The sequence below is a fragment of the Agelaius tricolor genome, unplaced genomic scaffold, assembly GCF_023055355.1.
Source record: "Agelaius tricolor isolate 1412-34295 unplaced genomic scaffold, bAgeTri1.0.p SCAF_12, whole genome shotgun sequence".
Lineage (NCBI taxonomy): Eukaryota > Metazoa > Chordata > Aves > Passeriformes > Icteridae > Agelaius > Agelaius tricolor.
The window spans coordinates 7,395,384-7,412,763 of record NW_027269272.1 but is presented as its reverse complement, the minus strand read 5'-3'; the positions used below and the strand labels follow the sequence as shown (position 1 = coordinate 7,412,763).

The window sequence follows — 17,380 nt, the reverse complement described above, 5'->3', positions numbered from 1 at the left end:
CAGCCAGTGGATCTAAATCTGTGATCACACTCTTCTAGCAGTTACTAAAGCCAGTGTAAAGATCCTAGCAGGGAGTACACAGAGACAAGCCACAGGAAGGACCAACTAAACAAATGAAAACAGTCCAGTGAAGACACTTCTCTTTTTTTAGCAGGACATATGACTGTACTATTACCTAACACCAGAATAAGTACAAAGAAGTAGTTTAAACCATGTCAATTTGATTTAAGCTCATTTTAAAAGCAAAAATGTGATTTAAACCATTTTGATAGTTCTGTGGCTACTACTAAGAGGAGAAATCAAACGCAGCTCTGATAAAAGCCGGAACTAGGGCAATACAGCTGTCAGTTCAGGCTATCTCAAAATTAGCAACTTTTCTGCAGATTCACACAAGCCTTCAAACAGGCTTTTAATGATAGCTGCTAAAACTAACTCTGTAAAGGAAGTTCAGTTAGTTTCTACTACACTGAAAATTCAAATAAGCAAAATTTACATGACAGAATTGAAACAAATTTTCAAAACCTTCCTCAGAACAACCAAAAAAGTTCAAGACCTGAATGAACTTCTGAACTTCGAGGTCTATGCTTCCTTTGAAGCTAAAGCATGCAGGCTGGTACTTGCAGAACACTCCACTCCTGATTATCATGCTGCATCATGAGGTAGCTGGCCTGGTGTTGCCTCAACTAGATAACAAAGCAGCAGTGTCTGCTCAACAACTGTGACCAAACACTGGGGAAAAGAAAATTATATTCTTCAAAATTTGCCTCTTAGCCTTGCCCTAAATAGAAAACATCTGATGATAAATCAAGCCTTGGGCTCGTTGCTAAATTTTAGTACAAGAGAGCAGCTGTTTGAGAGCAGAGTTACACACAGCTATGAAGAAGGCTCAGAACAGAGGTGATGGCTGCTCCCAACAATAACTGTACTGAAAGTCTGGGATGTTGCAAAGGGCAACAGAGCCACTGCAAGAGGAACTGGGACTTTTTTTTATTGAACAGAAGAAATTGTCCACCTCAGCTCCAAAATTGTCCTGTGCTTTCTTTGCTTTCCAGCATGGAGCAAAGGACGCTCAAGTGGGGGGAACTTATCATCCCCTAGAACTACCAGAAAGAAGGTTTAGATTGGGCATTAAGAGCAATTTCTTCACTGAAAGGGTTGTCAAGCATCAGCACAGATGCCCAGGGAAGTGGTGGAGGCCCTATCCTTGGAGGGATTTAAAAGCCATGTAAGATGTGGCACTTAAGGACATGGTTTAGTGGTGGCCCTGGCAGCGCTGGGTCAATGGTTGGGCTCAAACATCTTTAAAGTCTTTTCCAAACTTAACAATTGTACTATTCTATGAAGATGTAACAGTAGAAAAGCCTACTCCTCTCCTGGTACTCCAGAAGCCTTCTGCAGCCAAAAGATAGCCACACCCAGGATCCCACACCAGGTATGACTGAATCTTTTCCAAAAAGAAAGAAAAAAAAAACTATAATATGTTTCAGTCCTACTACTGAAATCTCAAGCTCTGCTTTTTATTTCTCCTTCAATTCCAGCAATACAATGCTGGAAAGCAAGTGAGCAGACTTGCCCTGTCAGGCCTGGGAAGGGGAGAGTGAAACCAAACAGGTACTTGAAATTTATTGAGACAAGATATCCTATAACTAACTACAAAATGTGTAGAGCAACATATTTTGAGATTTTCCAAGGATGCTTCTTGGCATTGCAAACATATCTGGAAAACTAGAAAGCGGTCAATGACCAGAGTGATTTAGTGCCAGTGTCATTCTGCAGCATTAGGTATGTTGTCTAATGTGGGTGATTTCTGTCCCCTTATTGTCACAGCCACAAAGAAACAGTACTATTAAAACCCTCTAATTTTACCAGGTACATACACACCTGGAGCACAATACAGACAAGTGCACACCTGGGAAGTAATGTTCCCTTAAATATGTAAGGATACTGAAGGTGCTAAAAGGAAAACAAAAGGCACACCATTTTATGCTAAACATTTCATGACCAAGAGCCTCACACATGCCAGAACAGTATTCAATGACCAAGACTACATGAACCTATTTTTTCCTGAACGTGGCACCTCCCTCTCCTCATGGCCTTTGCCCTCTCTCAGTAACCACAGCTGCATGTTTGCCCAGCTCTGCTCTCACCTGGACTGTGAGGACGCCACCTCTCCCCATCCCTCCGTGACCCAGCCAGTCGCCAGCCTCCATCCTCATCTTCCCCATTCTGCTCCTCCCTGAAGATGCGCCAGTTCTCGCTCTCAGAGCGGATAAATTCGTGTTTCCTCCCTGCGGGGACTGTCCCACCTTCCTCAAAGTTTGGTCTCACTGCAAAGAAAACACAGGCCAGTGAACATGTGTCCTGTCTTTAGAAACACAGAAATACAAAAGGGTTGAAATCTTGCTCTCTTGGAGGTAAAAAATGCACTTGAAGTGGTTATAGGAACCTAGAAATAGAAATTCAAGAAGGAAACATGACAGATTTAAGAAATCCAGGTGCCTATGTACCTTGGGATGGAAAGACCAAAAAAAAAAAAAAATCCAGAAGGAAGTAAAGCATATAAGTAATTAGAAAATGGATAGGAAAGGCAAAGGAGGAAAAGGCAGTTTAAGAGATGTAAGGAAATGTAACAGAAAGAAGGCAAAAGTGTGCAGAGAAAAAGAATAAACTGCTTTATCATGATGTGTCTCAAGCTAAATGGGAGTACAGCAGAAACGTTTTATATAAACCAAATACATTTCCTACTTCTGTAATAAAAAGAAGGTGAGTTCTATTTATTTTATCCAACATACAGCAGTCTAACTATTAGAAAACACTGAAAATTTAAAGTAGCATTGAGGAATAAACGAGAAAAAACTTAGCAATGTAAACATGATGCTGTGAATCCATCTTCTGGAGAGCCAAGGTCAGTGCATGAAGGGCTAGAAGCAATTATGCCTGGGCTGAAGGATAAGTCTACTAGAAGTTTAGGAGCCAGGATAGTCTTTTAGTTCCCAATGTACATTACGTTGTATTTAAAACAAAACATAAAATCCTCAAATACTTATGAAGAGAAACCATGTCAGAAAAGAATGATATAAATATTTTTATGAGAAGACTCCACATTATACACCAAGATTTCCAAGTCATACACCAGTACGCCAAGGTTTAACACAGATGCTGCTTCACTGCTGACCTGCCCTGACAAGACAGCCCATCACTGAAATAAGTTTTCTTCAGCTGTGTAGCACCAGAATTGTCACAGGAACCAGAGTGATGTCATTTCTTCACTGGTACTGTTATCCAGCATTAACCTGAAGTTGTGGTGTTATCTATAAAAAGAAGTTCTCAAGTACTAGAGAAAAGTATACTGAATCTTCCTTCTTAAGAGTCCTAAAACCCAAAAATGTAAGATGCTCTTTGAAGTCTGGTTGGTATGCCTGCTTTCTTAGACAGGAAAAACACAAGAAAGTATGATCATGTACTAAGACTCCTGGGGTGGAAAGAGACATTTTTAAGTGTTTTGTTTAGGAAGCATGGGAGAATGTTTTCTTAGCATCAGGCAATTTTTTCAGTCAATGAAAAAGATGAGGAAACAATGAAGATCTGAAATTCTATGGCATACCAGACCTCTGTTTAGAACATGAAAATTCTTCCTGCTAAAGATACTGCATTCTGGAGACAGGAAGCACACACTGGCTCTCTACTTTGCATGCACCTTGGAGAAAAACTGGCATCCCTTCTCCACCAGCTCAAAACATTGCAGGGAAAAAACCTCTCTCTTTCTCCAGGTCTAATTTTTCTGGAATACCTTCCCCTTATGTTGTTCCTGTTGTTCTGTTCCTATATGAAGAGCTAAAGCACACTGGCTGATTTAAAGTCCAGCACCAGTACCAACAGGCAATGTCAGCTGTGAAGCCAAGTATGACCCAGTTACACCTTTACTTCACTGAAGGGCACATCTGGCTCAAGAGCACTTCTGGATTTGCTGGGCTTTGAGAAACAAAATCTGCAGACAGTGTATTTTGGGGAGTCTCTGGTAATACTCCAAATACAACAAAATTGCTAGAGGCACTCAACTCCCTTCATTTGGTACATGTGATGCTGGCAACTTTTTATCTGGAGTAGATAAATCTTTGCAGATGAGGGTCCGCCACATTCTGTATTCCCATGCTTCATGGAAAAGACAGGAAAGGAACAAGCCAAACAGAAAAATCTAAGTCTGGGAATTTTATGGTTTCTTATTTTTGATTTTTGTTATCTCAAAAATGTCATGCAAACTACAGTAACAAAAAGTGCAGGGAAGCCTCTCACCATTGCTCCTTGGATGGGCTTCCCAGAGTAGAAAAGCAAAAGGCAAAGCTGGAAGTAAAACACAGAGAGAGGTGCTGCAACCCAACAGACATGGGGAGCCTAAGTCCCAGACAACAAGGAAAGAGCCTCATTCTTTTTGAATTTATTTTTAAAATGCTACAAAGAGAGAGATCCAATTTTTTTCATTTTGCAGCACAAGACATTAAGTTTCTTTTCTTACTAAAACAGTTACCAAAAGAAAAAAGTTATTTGAATCACTATTTTGGGACATAAGAAGTAATATTTTTACAGATTTATCTATTATTTTCAAAAAACTCACAGCTATTACTTGACACTTATTCAGTAACATTAATTTTAGAGATTTAGACTCTACCAATTAAGGGGGAAAAAAGGGATGTTCTTCCCTTCCATTGTAAGTTCAGTTGATTCTGGAGACTGCTCTTTAACACAGACAAGCTCTCAGCTCACAGGTCCTGTTCCACCCTTCCAAAAACATTTAGGAGAAAAGGTCACTTAAAGAATATTGTGCAGTCTACTTTGCCACTGTATATCCTGGTTTTAGCCCCACTGCACATCTACTCATGCTATAAGCAAATCAAGGCAACTCAGGTTCTGTTAGCCCTTAGGACAGCAGATTTTGTTCCCAAGAATGGAACTTTTTAAAGTCAGGTTTTCTATGCTGAACTTGCAGAAAATGGGGTTTGAAACACATCTCTATCTCTGTAGAGGTTACAAAACATCAAACGTTTGCCAACAAGATCAGACTCAACTGGGACCCTGCCCCTCTTCTGATTTTAAATTCTGTGACATTACAAATGTAGAAATCAAAAAAAATCAAATATAAGGGGTCAGCATTGTATTTATCTGAGCATAGGATCACCTGTGGTTCCAAAACCTTTCTGAACACAGCAGCACTCCAGTGTCACACCAAAGCCTGTTCTGATGCCACATTCAGTGGAATTAAGAGAAAAAATGCAGTGCCTCATGACATACTTCAGTTTTCTGGTTTACTCCAGTTTTCTAGAACATCACCGCAAGCATCAAAGAACAAGGTATGTGTCCTAACAGGTCTGGCATGAGATGATCCTGAAGATTAGACAGACCAGCCAAGAAACTGGTTCTTTACAAACACAAACCAGTCACAGGTTAAGGACCAGAAAAATCAAGCTACCCAAGTGACAGAAAGACTCTGACAAACTGAATACAGGAATATTCCTACAGATTACATCTAAATTCATGACTTACAAAGTGCCAGCATATTCTTTGCAAACTGTTTCTAGATTTGAGAACAATCATTTCAGCTGAAATGACTTAGATCACAGAGTCAGGACTTGGCAATGTTTTAAGGATGAAAGAAACTAAAATGCAATCTATGGTTTTGCCTTGGACTAATTGACTAGACTTCCTGAAGAGAAGGAGCAGTAAAAGGGCACCTCTGTTCAGGCCTGTCACAAAGCCAGCAATGGTGTTTACAGAAAACTTCAGACAGAGTGAGTGGTATCCAGCCAGAAAAGCCTGCAGCTGTGCAACACTGATTTGAAGGGATACTGACTGTGCAGAACAAGACTGGATTCGGGGATGTGGCCCCATGGCAACGTGGTTATGGAGCGCACTTACTACCAGAATGGCAAATAACTCCTGCTCTCCAGGCTGGCAGCCCATGTTTCCTACACCATCCTCACTGTCTGCAAAGAATAAACAGGAAAGCAATGACTGACAGCACTGCTGTTTCCTCTACACAGGGGCAAGAACCAGGAGAGTCTATTAAGAACTTGGACTTGCTCTCTTCTCTCTGCTGCCTGCTACGTAATTCCGCAAAAGGAAGATAAAAATAAAAACCTTTGCAATGTTTTTAAAGAAACTGAAATAACTTTGCCTAAATGTGCAATTGCTTCATTTATTTTACAGAAGAATAAAATAAATGTCCTTAAGATGATGCTTCTAGAGAAAGACTACCTTCTCATTGGAACACTACAGGACATGCTAGAAACACCAAAGGAATACAAAAATCATCAAGTGATTCCCAGTGACAGATCAGAAGTTCTGAATCCCATTTCTAGCTTCCAATTTTCAACCTCTCTGCATAAATTCTCAATCTCAACAGCAGGTCTCAAAAACATACTATCAAATATAACCCCATATTTTTTCACTAAATTGTCCATTATCTACTGTCACCAGTGTGAGTGAGCCAATAGATTCAAAGGAATTAACAAGAGTTTAATACTATAGCACACCTGAAACACACATTGCACCTAATTTCACCTGCTATACAACTGTATAAAGATTTCCAACTCATTCAGTTGAATTAGATTAGAAAACCACACCAGTGACCACACAGCAAATGCTTTCTAGAGTTCAAAAGATGGCTTCTAAGAAAATACTGTTTGAAACCAAAATCCTACTTGTGACTAAGTGAGGCTGTCTGCAGTGGAGGGAAGGGTGAAGGGCAAGCCACACCATCCTACAGCCTTGTCACACTGGTGGGAGTCCCCTGGCACTACATTATTTGCCCTGGTTTTCAAAGTCACACTATGCCTATCAACTTTCAGTGCTGTGCCTGAACATGTATTAAAATGTTCCATTCTAATGAAGCAAAAAATTAATGTTTTGCAATTTAGGGTTGGGGGAAGGTTAAAGAAGGAAAAATAGGGAGGATTTTGTTTCCTAAGCAGGAAAGTCTACATTAATGATTTTCCCAGCAGGCCTTCAGTAGTTTTACTGCAAACAACCACGGCCTTTGTTTCTCAGATCCTCTTACATCTGACGTTCAAAGCCCTCACATCAGCAGCTCACCAAGGGATAAAAAAAAAAAGTGAACCAGTACTGTGTTCCAGAGCTGTCCTCAGAGCTGGTCCAGCAGGAAAGCACACTGACCACTCTGCACAGCTGCTCACTCAGACATACCCTCAACAAACCCTCTCATTTCATGAGTGAAAGGGCAAACAGCTTAAACAAAAGTGGTTTCATCTGCCACATGGAATCAGCAAGCCACCTAATCTGCCTTGTTTCATTCCTAGGCTTTAGCAAAATCCTGTGATTAATTCCATGTTTTCACAAAGAAGCAATGTGGAGATGGAAATGGCCGGGTCTACATCTTCTGAGCAGCATTAGGCTGCAATTCAGCAACAGCGTCCTGAGAGCACGGGCTGCACCATGAGCTGCATCCACCTTTGCATCCACCTTCCAGAGCTTGGAAGCTAACAGCAAAGGAACAAGTGGAGCAGCAGGGGGACACAAGAGTGTCTATTCTCTCTTCACCCAAATGAACAGTAGCTCACACTGGTTAGAGAAAATATATCAGTGAACAGTGTGGGCTTTCAGCAGCAATACAGGAACTTTTCCAAGGGAATTTTGGCCTTTTCTACTTTCATGCAAAATTTTAGGTTATACAAACCTAAAAACTTATCTTGATTAAGGAGGTGAGGAGGAAGGCACCCTTCTCCAAGTAAGTGTTTGAGGATTTCTCCTTAGCTGCTAAGAGTTTGTGTTGGGTAAAGAAATGCTCCTAACAAACCAGCATTCTTTTCCACATGATCAGAGCCAACCAGCCCCCCTGCAGGCAAAATGACCAATCAAATCAGCTTCAGATGCAAACCAATCCCCCCAGCATATAAACACAGGAATGAGACATACAAACCCATTTTTAAAGGTTTTGGGGGTTTTTTTTAATCTTTACCAACCCGTTGTGGGAAGTTTCTTACTAGTGCTGGGACCAGTACACCAGACCAGAGCAGTCCCTCTCCTGGAGCCCAGGTTATCCCCTCCTCCTGCACAAAGACCCTCTAAAGATTGGTAAGTACACAAAACCATCCTGTTTTTTCTTTTTTTTTTTCTTATTGTATAATTTAAATTGTTCTGTCACTCTTTAATCAAAAAAATCCAAGTTCTTTTCAGAGCAGAGAGTTTCATTTCTAAAACTTGCTAAACTGTCACCTTAAACAAAATGGTTGTTGATTTTTCCCCCTCAAAAAGAAGAAAATGCTGTCTCAGGTGACCAGAGCCCTAAGAGCACAGAGAGCAAATCCAACGTCTTTAAGCTGTATTTTTTCAGAAAGTTTTTGAGATAAGTGCTGGAAAGGCTCTGCAGACAGGGAGCATTTGCAAGCTCCAGCAGGTGGGTGTCATGAAATTGGCCAAGAATTTTGAAAAAGACATCCTCACCTTGCTGCACTCATAACTCAGCACTCAGTTCCATCACAAATTAAAAGAGACAAGCTTCACATCTTCAAATTTGCTTTTACCATCTCCAATTACATCTCACATATCAAGAGTTTTCAATCTTTCAATCAATGCATTCATCCCTGTGCTTATGGAGGCAGAGTGAGCTGGCACCGCTGCCCAGGACTCCACACAGGGACATGGAGTGAACTCCTCTGTCCTGCACAACTCAGCCATTCCAGGCAAGCCAAGGGAAAGCCTGCATCTCACAGGGCAGGACTGCTCCTCAAAAACAGCAAGTTCCACAAAAAAAGGGTGGCAGCAAACTTCTGCAGCCTTACATCACATAAAACCCTCCCTAGTAACTATCAAATTACTCCTCTGTTACTAATATTTAAATCTGCATTTAAGTTTCTTTATAAGAATTGAATATATACAGGAATATTTTACAACCTTTACTAAGACTTTGCTTAAATGTTGCTTTTCTGCTTCTCCAAAAGTGGCCAGACTAGTTGGTCCAGCCAAGTGCTACTTCAAAATCAAGAATTAGTGTTCATATGGATCCTCAGAGTACTTATGTGAAAATACATTATATATAAAATGGAGCACTATTTAGCTTCCCAGAAATCAAGTATAGAAGCAGCTTTTTTTCCTGCATATAAAAGGAGACATACTCTCCCATTTTATCACCTCTTTCTTTAAAGTGCATTGAGTAATAAACTGTCACAGAAAGTCCAAAGTATGAGCTCTCACATCCTATCCTTTATGGCACTTGCTTCGAAAAAAAGTAACTTGGGGTCAACAAATTCAAGTTTCCATTTTAACAAGACCTACTTATAAATGTAACAAGTCCTGAAAGCTTATCTTAATTCTGCACACTGCTCAGAAGTAACAGTTTTGTCACAAACTATTTCCATTCATCTCAATGAGGCATTAGCTACAAAACCAAAAGGACAAATATGTTTGAAATGTTAACTGTTCTACTCACAACAGAAGCATGAGCTTTCAACCAATGCAGCTTCTCAAGCTGAATTACCTCCTACATTTCTAAGACTGTCCCCTAATGTAAGTTATACGACTCAGTAATTTCATCCATACTGAAAAAAAACTCCATTTCCTAATAATAACGCCAGAGCATCTCCAAGGATGGCCATTCAGTCTAAAAAAAATACACAATAATCTAAAAATAAAACCACACAGAATAGCCATTTTAATAGCATGAAAAATGCCTTTACAAATCCTAATCTTAGTCTGTTCTTGTTGCAAAGCGCAGAGGCAGCAACAGACCTGCACAATCCCAGCTCAGAGCAGACAAGGTTTAAATCTGAAGCTTGTACATGATCATGCAAAGCCAGGCCAGGTAAAGAATGAATGTACACATCCCCACAGGGGCATGCCACCACACAGATTCTAGTAAATCTTGCTTGGAATGATGCTGCAGTTATAAAGCAGTTTTTGCAGTCATTCCCAGAAAATAGCAAGTCCTCAAGACCACTTTCCTGTCAGAATGAAGCAGCACAGCATAAACTGTTTCAAATCCCTTCCAAGGTCAATTAGAACAGACTTTGTTAAGACTAGAAGCTGGGCAAGTAGGGCAACACTGCAGAAGTCTCCTCTGAACACAACTCCTCACTCAGGCTCCTCAAAAGGTTGCAGATGTATTTGTATATCAAGCTGAGAACAGGCTGGAAGCGTCACTTTGAATGCCTTCAACTGAGAAGGCAAATTTAATTAAGATAGTGCTGCCAATAAGTTTCCCTGCAACCCTACCAAAGTCCTAAGAAAAAGCTAAGCAAGAGGAAAGGAGAGAAAATCAACGTGGTGGCATGGAACAGAAAGTCAAATGGTGCAATCCTTTATTGCATTCTGTTGACTTTCTGTTCCATGGCGGCATGGAACAGAAAGTCAACAGAATGCAGTAAAGGCTGTTACAACACAAGGAAGATGAGCTCAATCTAAAAAGCAAAGCATGGGAGAGCCACATGCTGGATCATGAATTTCAGAAATGCAAGCAACATCCCAAAGCTGTAATGCAAGGTTTTATCACACATAAATCATTAGCCAGCCAGGTCAGTTTAGAACCTGTCCCACTGCTAGAAGGAATCTGTGATTTTTTTAAAAATTAGTACTCACCCTACCTTGATTTGTCTTAGAGAAGTGTTTAAAAGAAAGAAGCCAGGATGAGGGAGAAGATGATAAAAAGACTGAAAACCAAAAAAAGCTAAGAACAAACTGACACAGTAGTGTTGGTGATAATTTAGCTTTCAAGGGAAGGTAAACAGGAAGGATTACACACAGCAAATGTGTGATAAGGGACTGGTCACCATGCCAAAAGAGGTTTAGAAAAGTGATTTCTGACAGTTCCTCTCTTTCTAGTCAGGGGCCATCAGCTGAGAAATGGAGGTACAAGAAACACCAAAGCTTCATCAACAGTTGCATAAGTCAGGAATCAGAAAAAACAAAACCCACCAAATAACACAACACAAAGGGTGTTGAGAGATCACTGGACAAACCTGGATAAGAAACATTGCATGTTTGTTATAGCAGAGACAAGCATTCTCCAAAAAACACTGAATTTTTCTTCTCAAGTTGAAGATTTGAATGTCTTTCCTAAAACATACACTGAAATGGGGATTAATATGGGGTCAATCAAGGACCATGCCAGGCAGGGGATTGAATCAGGTGCTCTGAATTGTACTTTGTAACTTCATTAATTTATCACTAACAAGGAAAGAAGGTATTTATTTTTTGACTATGGGCAAGGAAAGGAGTAGACAGAAGACATTAACACTTTCTAAATTCAAAGTCACATCTGCTCCTAAGCTGCCCCTGCTTTTGAGAATAGAGAGGACTGATCCTCCAACCTGGGTAAGCTATTTTCCAGGGGGCAGTTACTCTTTTGCCTCATACTCACACCTGCACTGCTCTCAGCATCTATTTGCAATTTCTCATCTGTTTTTCTCACTCCAAGACTTGTGGCTCTTAATCCATCAACAACAGCACTTGAAAAAAGGGGTTTTGGAACTCACACATTTCCAATGCTACCCCTGCCACTGAAACAGAAAACTAACATTTTTAACAGTCCTAGACTAGAAAAATCAGATCACTGTACCAGTGCATAACCTGGTTAAACTCAGAAGGCAAATTCACCTGCTTGGGAGTCTCAAGGAGCAGAGTCACAGGACTGTTCTGAAATGTGCTGTTGGGGGCTAATGTAGGTTCCCTTTCTCAGGTTTCTTCAAAATCTGTCAGGAATCAACCCTCCTCCATTGAATAAATCCTAAAGAACCTTTTTTCAGAGTTTAAGACAACATTAAGTGATTAATCACCACCCCAAGAAGCTCCTTAATCAACAAATCTGAGATCCTATAATGGTGACTGCATTTGCTCTAAGTCTGTAGTGTTCAAACACACAGCCTTAGCACTCATGAGAAAATCTGAAGCACAGCCAAAAATAATGTACCATCTTAAGAATGTTTTCCCTTTTTTCTTAATGTACATAACACCACAGAAAGGCTTCTGTCACCAATCAGTCAGCATCAGAATCATTTCCACAACATCTATTTGTTCTGTAAACCCATATTGCTTAGAGTCTACAAAGCAGATCCTGCCCTCAAAGTACCACAAGAATTTACACAAAACCAGAAGCTTTGGCTTTTTGTTGTGCTTTGTTGTTTTGGGTTTTTTGTTGGTTTGCTGGTTCGTTTTGAATGCATGATTCACTCAGAGGCATTTGCTCTGTAAGTGTTCTCTATTAAAACAAGGAAGTGTTTCTTGTGAGTCCTGCTTACTCTGATAAAACCAAGGCACTGTTCAGAGCTCATTTTGAGCATGGTCCTCATAATCCTTTCCATCCAGAGATGCCCATTTTCCAGGGCCTTCAAGGTCTCCACAAGGGCTCATCTAAATCTTAGCACAAGAACTGTGCTCTATAGACAAGTCACTAATCATTGGATGACTGAAATACATATAATTACATTCAGGTTACTGTACAGCAAGAGTGAGAACTGCCATTCAGGGAGCTATGCAGCAGACTGAAGAGTCAACTCAGTGAAGGTGGATGGACTACAACCAAAATCCCCCAAGAAAAGTAGCCTGGTACCATGTGCCAGGAAAACCTCGCTAAATCCGCTGCAGTCTCTGACACAGGGAATTATTTCAAAAAATTCCTCCTGGGAGATGTTAACTGGAAAATTAAAATAAGGGGAAAACCACCAAATTCCACTCAGGCCATCATCTACTTTATCTCCCTCTGACTACAGCATGGATAGAAGTAATAGCTGGATGGTTTTGAGAAAAGAAAACAAAAATTAGCTAAATAGTCACTGTGATGTCAATCCTTGTACTTCAGCAGGCATTAAACACAAGCAAAAGCAAAAGAGAATCTTCTGTAGTTACTAAAATTTGGTTGAAGGTTAAGCAAACAGGCATGTAAACTGCTGGTTAATGGGATCAAAGATCACAAGACAAATTTTCACCTACCATAAATTCATTCTGAATTTCAGGACCCTTACTTCTAATGCATTTCAAGAGAAAATTAAGATGGTACTGTTGAAAGGGAAAAATCCAACTCCTCTATGAAAAAATGTAATAGACTGAAGCAGCCATTATTCAAAGAGAAGTCAAAATCAATAGAAAACCAAAACTGACTAAATACACCATATATAATTATCATTTGCAGAATTTACAGGTATTCTTAAATTCTCTGTTGTTCTAGCAAGCTTCCTCACAACCTTCTTTAAACAGGTTGTACACCTCATCAAGTCTCTATTTTACACAAACCTGTACTTAATTTTAATCTGCCCCAGGTGAACTTTAAACATACATATATAAAATGTTTGGATTTGAGTGACCACTGTCTTTTCAAAAGACATTCACCAGCTCCAGCAAATTCCACAAGCTCTGAGGTTTAAAAGCAACCAAAGACCTAATATGCCAAGTACCTACAGATATCCATTTTGCTTCCCATATCTGCAATTCTACTTTAATTCCCATATGCTTGCTGTCCTATTTTATTTGGTCACTAGTAAAAATTGAACTGCTCAGGCAGACTAGACTGGAAAATATGTCACAGTGTATTTTCTGAATTGCTCTCCTGGCCTCTTTTTACCTGATCCTTACATAAACAGCCTCAGACTCCCAGAAGTAGCTCTGCCCTGAATATCCTAATTCTGTTTAACTAGACATGGTGGGTGCAGACAGGAGACAATTCTTGAGCTAGAAGAGTCAGAAAGGGCTAGTAAGACACTATAGTACAACATTGCCCAAAAATGCATAAATATGTTAGAGATAATACAACAAACATTCTTTCCTTAGTACTATACTACTGTTAATAGTATTCATAATAGTACTGGTAAATTATTATACTCTGCTCAAAACAAGTTACAAAATCTGATATAATCAGCAAAATTCAGTTTCTTTTCACACACAGTATGCCTAATCCCATCCCACTCACCCCTAAAGCATTAAAGCATGTGACCCCTATGTAAATTTAGGAAGGTAAAGTATGACATTTTTATTTCAACAGCTAAGCAGGGAGAATTTGAGAAGTAGTCAGATTTTTCAACCTAATCTTTTCTAGCAAAGTATTACCACAAACAGTGGTAAATTCCTCTCCAGGCTCCTGACTTAATCTTCTCTGGATTGCAATGTATAAGCCCTCCTTTGTTGGCTGCAGTATTTCTACCCCTGCTGATGTGTCAGAAGCTGTGACCATTAGGCAAAATACAAATATGTGGCATTGTATCACTTTTTTTTCCTTTCTTCTCCTTTCTAGAAGATGACGACAGACACGCTAGAGAGCAATAACACCAAGTCCAGCGCTCCCCTCCTGACTCAGAGGTCCCTGAGGCTGGTGACCAAGGATGGGCACAGCACGTTCCACATGGCCGGGGCCCAAGGCAGAGGTGTGTCGTACCTCCGAGACGTGTGGGGGATACTCATGGACATGCGCTGGAGATGGATGATGCTCGTCTTCTCCGCTTCCTTTGTCCTTCACTGGCTGGTCTTTGCAGTGCTCTGGTATCTGCTGGCTGAGATGAATGGGGACCTGGAGCTGGACCACGATGCTCCACCTGACAACCACACTATATGTGTCAAGTACGTCACCAGTTTTACAGCTGCCTTCTCCTTCTCGCTGGAGACACAACTCACGATTGGCTACGGCACCATGTTCCCAAGTGGGGACTGTCCCAGTGCCATTGCACTGCTGGCAATCCAGATGGTCCTGGGGCTCATGCTAGAAGCCTTCCTCACAGGTAATCCTTCCTGCTGCATCTTTACACCCAACAGGTGTAACAAGTAGATTTAAGAATAGTGCTAGAAATAAATACTGTTCATTTTGATATATGAAAGAACAATTAGGGCAGCCACTACAAGGATGACAAGACTCCAGCTATGTCGTACTAGAACTTAAATGCCTTTAATCAACAAAAGACAAATAAGGTGTTATCAATATCTGGACTTAAGAATTTCAATATTAGTTGGAAAATACTTGTGGTGGATCACAACATATCGCTCTCAATCATTTATTTCTTATACCATTCTCTCAGCTATTACCATATAATTACAATATTTAAAGTCAATTTGTTTTGATTTTTAATGTGTACTTTCATCTAGCTGAGCTATCTTCATTGATCTTTAACTCAGTGTTTATGTATTCCTTGGTACCTAAGTTCTTACAATGTCACAGCTATTCTGAGGTATTTTAAGTTATTTAAAATATTCTTCATGTTTAAAGTAACTCAAAATACTTTGAAAATACATAGGCTAGTTTACTGTGTATTAGAAAGAGCTTCTACAGTGTAACATATCAAGATCAGTTCCAATTACAGTAAATTGGGGCAAGCTAACAGCCTCCTTACAGCTACAGTTAACTTCCAAATATTAATAAGTGACCATAACTTAGAAAAATAAGTATTTTAGGAAAGCTATACTTCTTTGAACAAAAGCAGGTTAATATGATGCCAACCTAACAGTTTCCAAAAATGGTCTTTCCCGCCTCAGTCTGTTTCTGCTCCCTTGGAACCCGCAGGGAGCCAGCCCAGGCCCTGTGCTCACACTGAGTTTGTTCTTTCCCATGCCCCAGGTGCTTTCGTGGCCAAGATCGCACGCCCAAAGAACCGGGCACTCTCCATCCGCTTCTCTCGCTCCGCCGTGGTCACATACAGCGAGGGGAAGCCTCAGCTCATGTTCCAGGTGGCCAACACTCGCTCCAGCCCCCTGACCAACGTCCAGGTCTCTGCTATACTTTACCAAGAACAGGAGAGTGGCCAGCTGCACCAAACTACCATTGACTTTCACCTGGACAGCATCACTGCACATGAGTATCCATTTTTCATTTTCCCTCTGACCTACTACCACACCATCACTGCATCCAGCCCACTGGCTGCTCTCCTTTGGAGAGCAGCTCCTCCCCACTTTGAGCTGGTTGTTTTCCTGTCAGCTGTGCAAGAGGGCACAGGAGAAACGTGCCAGAGGAGAACATCCTACCTCCCGTCAGAGATCCTGGTGTACCACCGCTTCGCCTGCCTGCTAGCCCGCAACGCCAAAGGCGAATACCAGACCAAGATGGAGAATTTTGACAAGACTATTCCTGAGCACCCAGCTGCACCTGACTCAGAGCGTCCAAAAAGGACTGACAAGGAGATCCGCATCAATGGACAGCATAGCGACAGCTTCCAACTCTCTGAGACTGGCCTCACAAAGTAGACAGAGCAAACCTTGAACTTTGTGCTTTTTTAATTATTATTACATTAAACTTGTGGGTTCAGTTTAAAAACTTACTTCCCTGCCTGCCCTGCCATCTTCTAGTGATCTCTCTCTTGTAGTCCCATCCTTCTGATTACAATGTGATATACAGAGCGAAGAGAATGTGTGTGCCCACTGATGAGAGGCTGCATTAACCACCCAGCATGAAGTCAGGTGCCTGAATCACAGTACTAATTCTTGGGAAATTAGAAGAGCTTTCTGCTGAATTCACCATGACCCCAAAAGGAGAGATCTTCAAAACTCCTAAAGCTGACCAAAGTCATAATTAACCAGCTTGTGACAAAATGGACAACAAAACAAAAGCAGGAAACAATGTGGGGTCATTCAGTGAATACATGAGTTCTGGTACAAGTAACTCTGTTCATCCAAAAGCCTAGCTTTGCTATTCTCTCTTCTAGCTCTTTGGGAATACAGACTTACATCATTTTTCGATGGCTGAAAGTCCTGCCAATCTCTCATGGCAGTGAACAGCACTCCAGCTGTGCTTATTAAGCAGAATTATATATCCTAAGTGAAGTTCTTCATTCTGCCAAATAAGAGAGCATCTCACTCTCAGACAGGTCTATGAAGACACTATCAAAAAATCTCAGTGTATATGACAAATACTGCAATGGAAATTTTTTCTTATTTGAAAACAGTGAATAAATTATTTAGCAGTGGAAAAAAAAAACTATTTCTAATGAATGAATGTATGAATGTAGAAGTTTTTTTTAAAGGCCCATACATTCCACATGTTTTCACCTTTGTGCTGCTTGTCTCAAGTATATCTGACCCAGAAGGACGCACTATATATATGAGAAGTAGAACTGCATCCATTGATATTTTATGCTTTCTAACATCAATCTTTGCCTGTACACACAGCACAAAAAATATTTAGAGACACTTGAATCAATTTTGAAATAAAAAATTAAAACAAGCTATACATGAGACTTCTGTATTTAAGTGCCTCATAAGCCTACTGCAATTAAGATGCCACTCTGAAGCTCCTAAATAATTTAAGATGCTAAAGGAAAAACACAATGATGGATAACTATTTCCAAGCTCTCAACAAAAGCAGTGCCTATTAGGTGTTCATACCTGAACACTCAAGTAGAATTAAAATACAGTTACCTCTCAAAGGTAAAAGACTTCTCCCAGAAACCCAGATGGCATAAATAGC

The 17,380-nt window shown here is 40.4% G+C and overlaps 2 protein-coding genes across 13 annotated transcripts in view; one reads left to right on the top strand and one right to left on the bottom strand.

Moving 5' to 3' along the window:
* Positions 1–17,380, bottom strand: part of GIGYF2 (GRB10 interacting GYF protein 2) — a 74,422-nt gene that overhangs the window by 23,345 nt on the left and 33,697 nt on the right. For all 11 annotated transcript variants that reach the window (XM_071437390.1, XM_071437388.1, XM_071437389.1 and 8 more), the window contains one exon: positions 2,148–2,327. In XM_071437390.1, the coding sequence (XP_071293491.1) occupies positions 2,148–2,327 (180 nt within the window). The remainder of the gene's footprint in view (positions 1–2,147; positions 2,328–17,380) is intronic.
* Positions 7,938–17,143, top strand: KCNJ13 (potassium inwardly rectifying channel subfamily J member 13). 2 transcript variants are annotated; one of them, XM_071437442.1, is made up of 3 exons: positions 7,938–8,085; positions 14,231–14,708; positions 15,539–17,143. In XM_071437442.1, the coding sequence occupies exons 2-3, from the start codon at positions 14,231–14,233 to the stop codon at positions 16,159–16,161; spliced, it is 1,101 nt and encodes a 366-aa protein (XP_071293543.1). In that variant the 5' UTR covers positions 7,938–8,085; the 3' UTR covers positions 16,162–17,143. The 2 variants fall into 2 exon arrangements, with proteins under 2 accessions (XP_071293543.1, XP_071293542.1); XM_071437441.1 differs by having other exon boundaries at positions 14,228–14,708.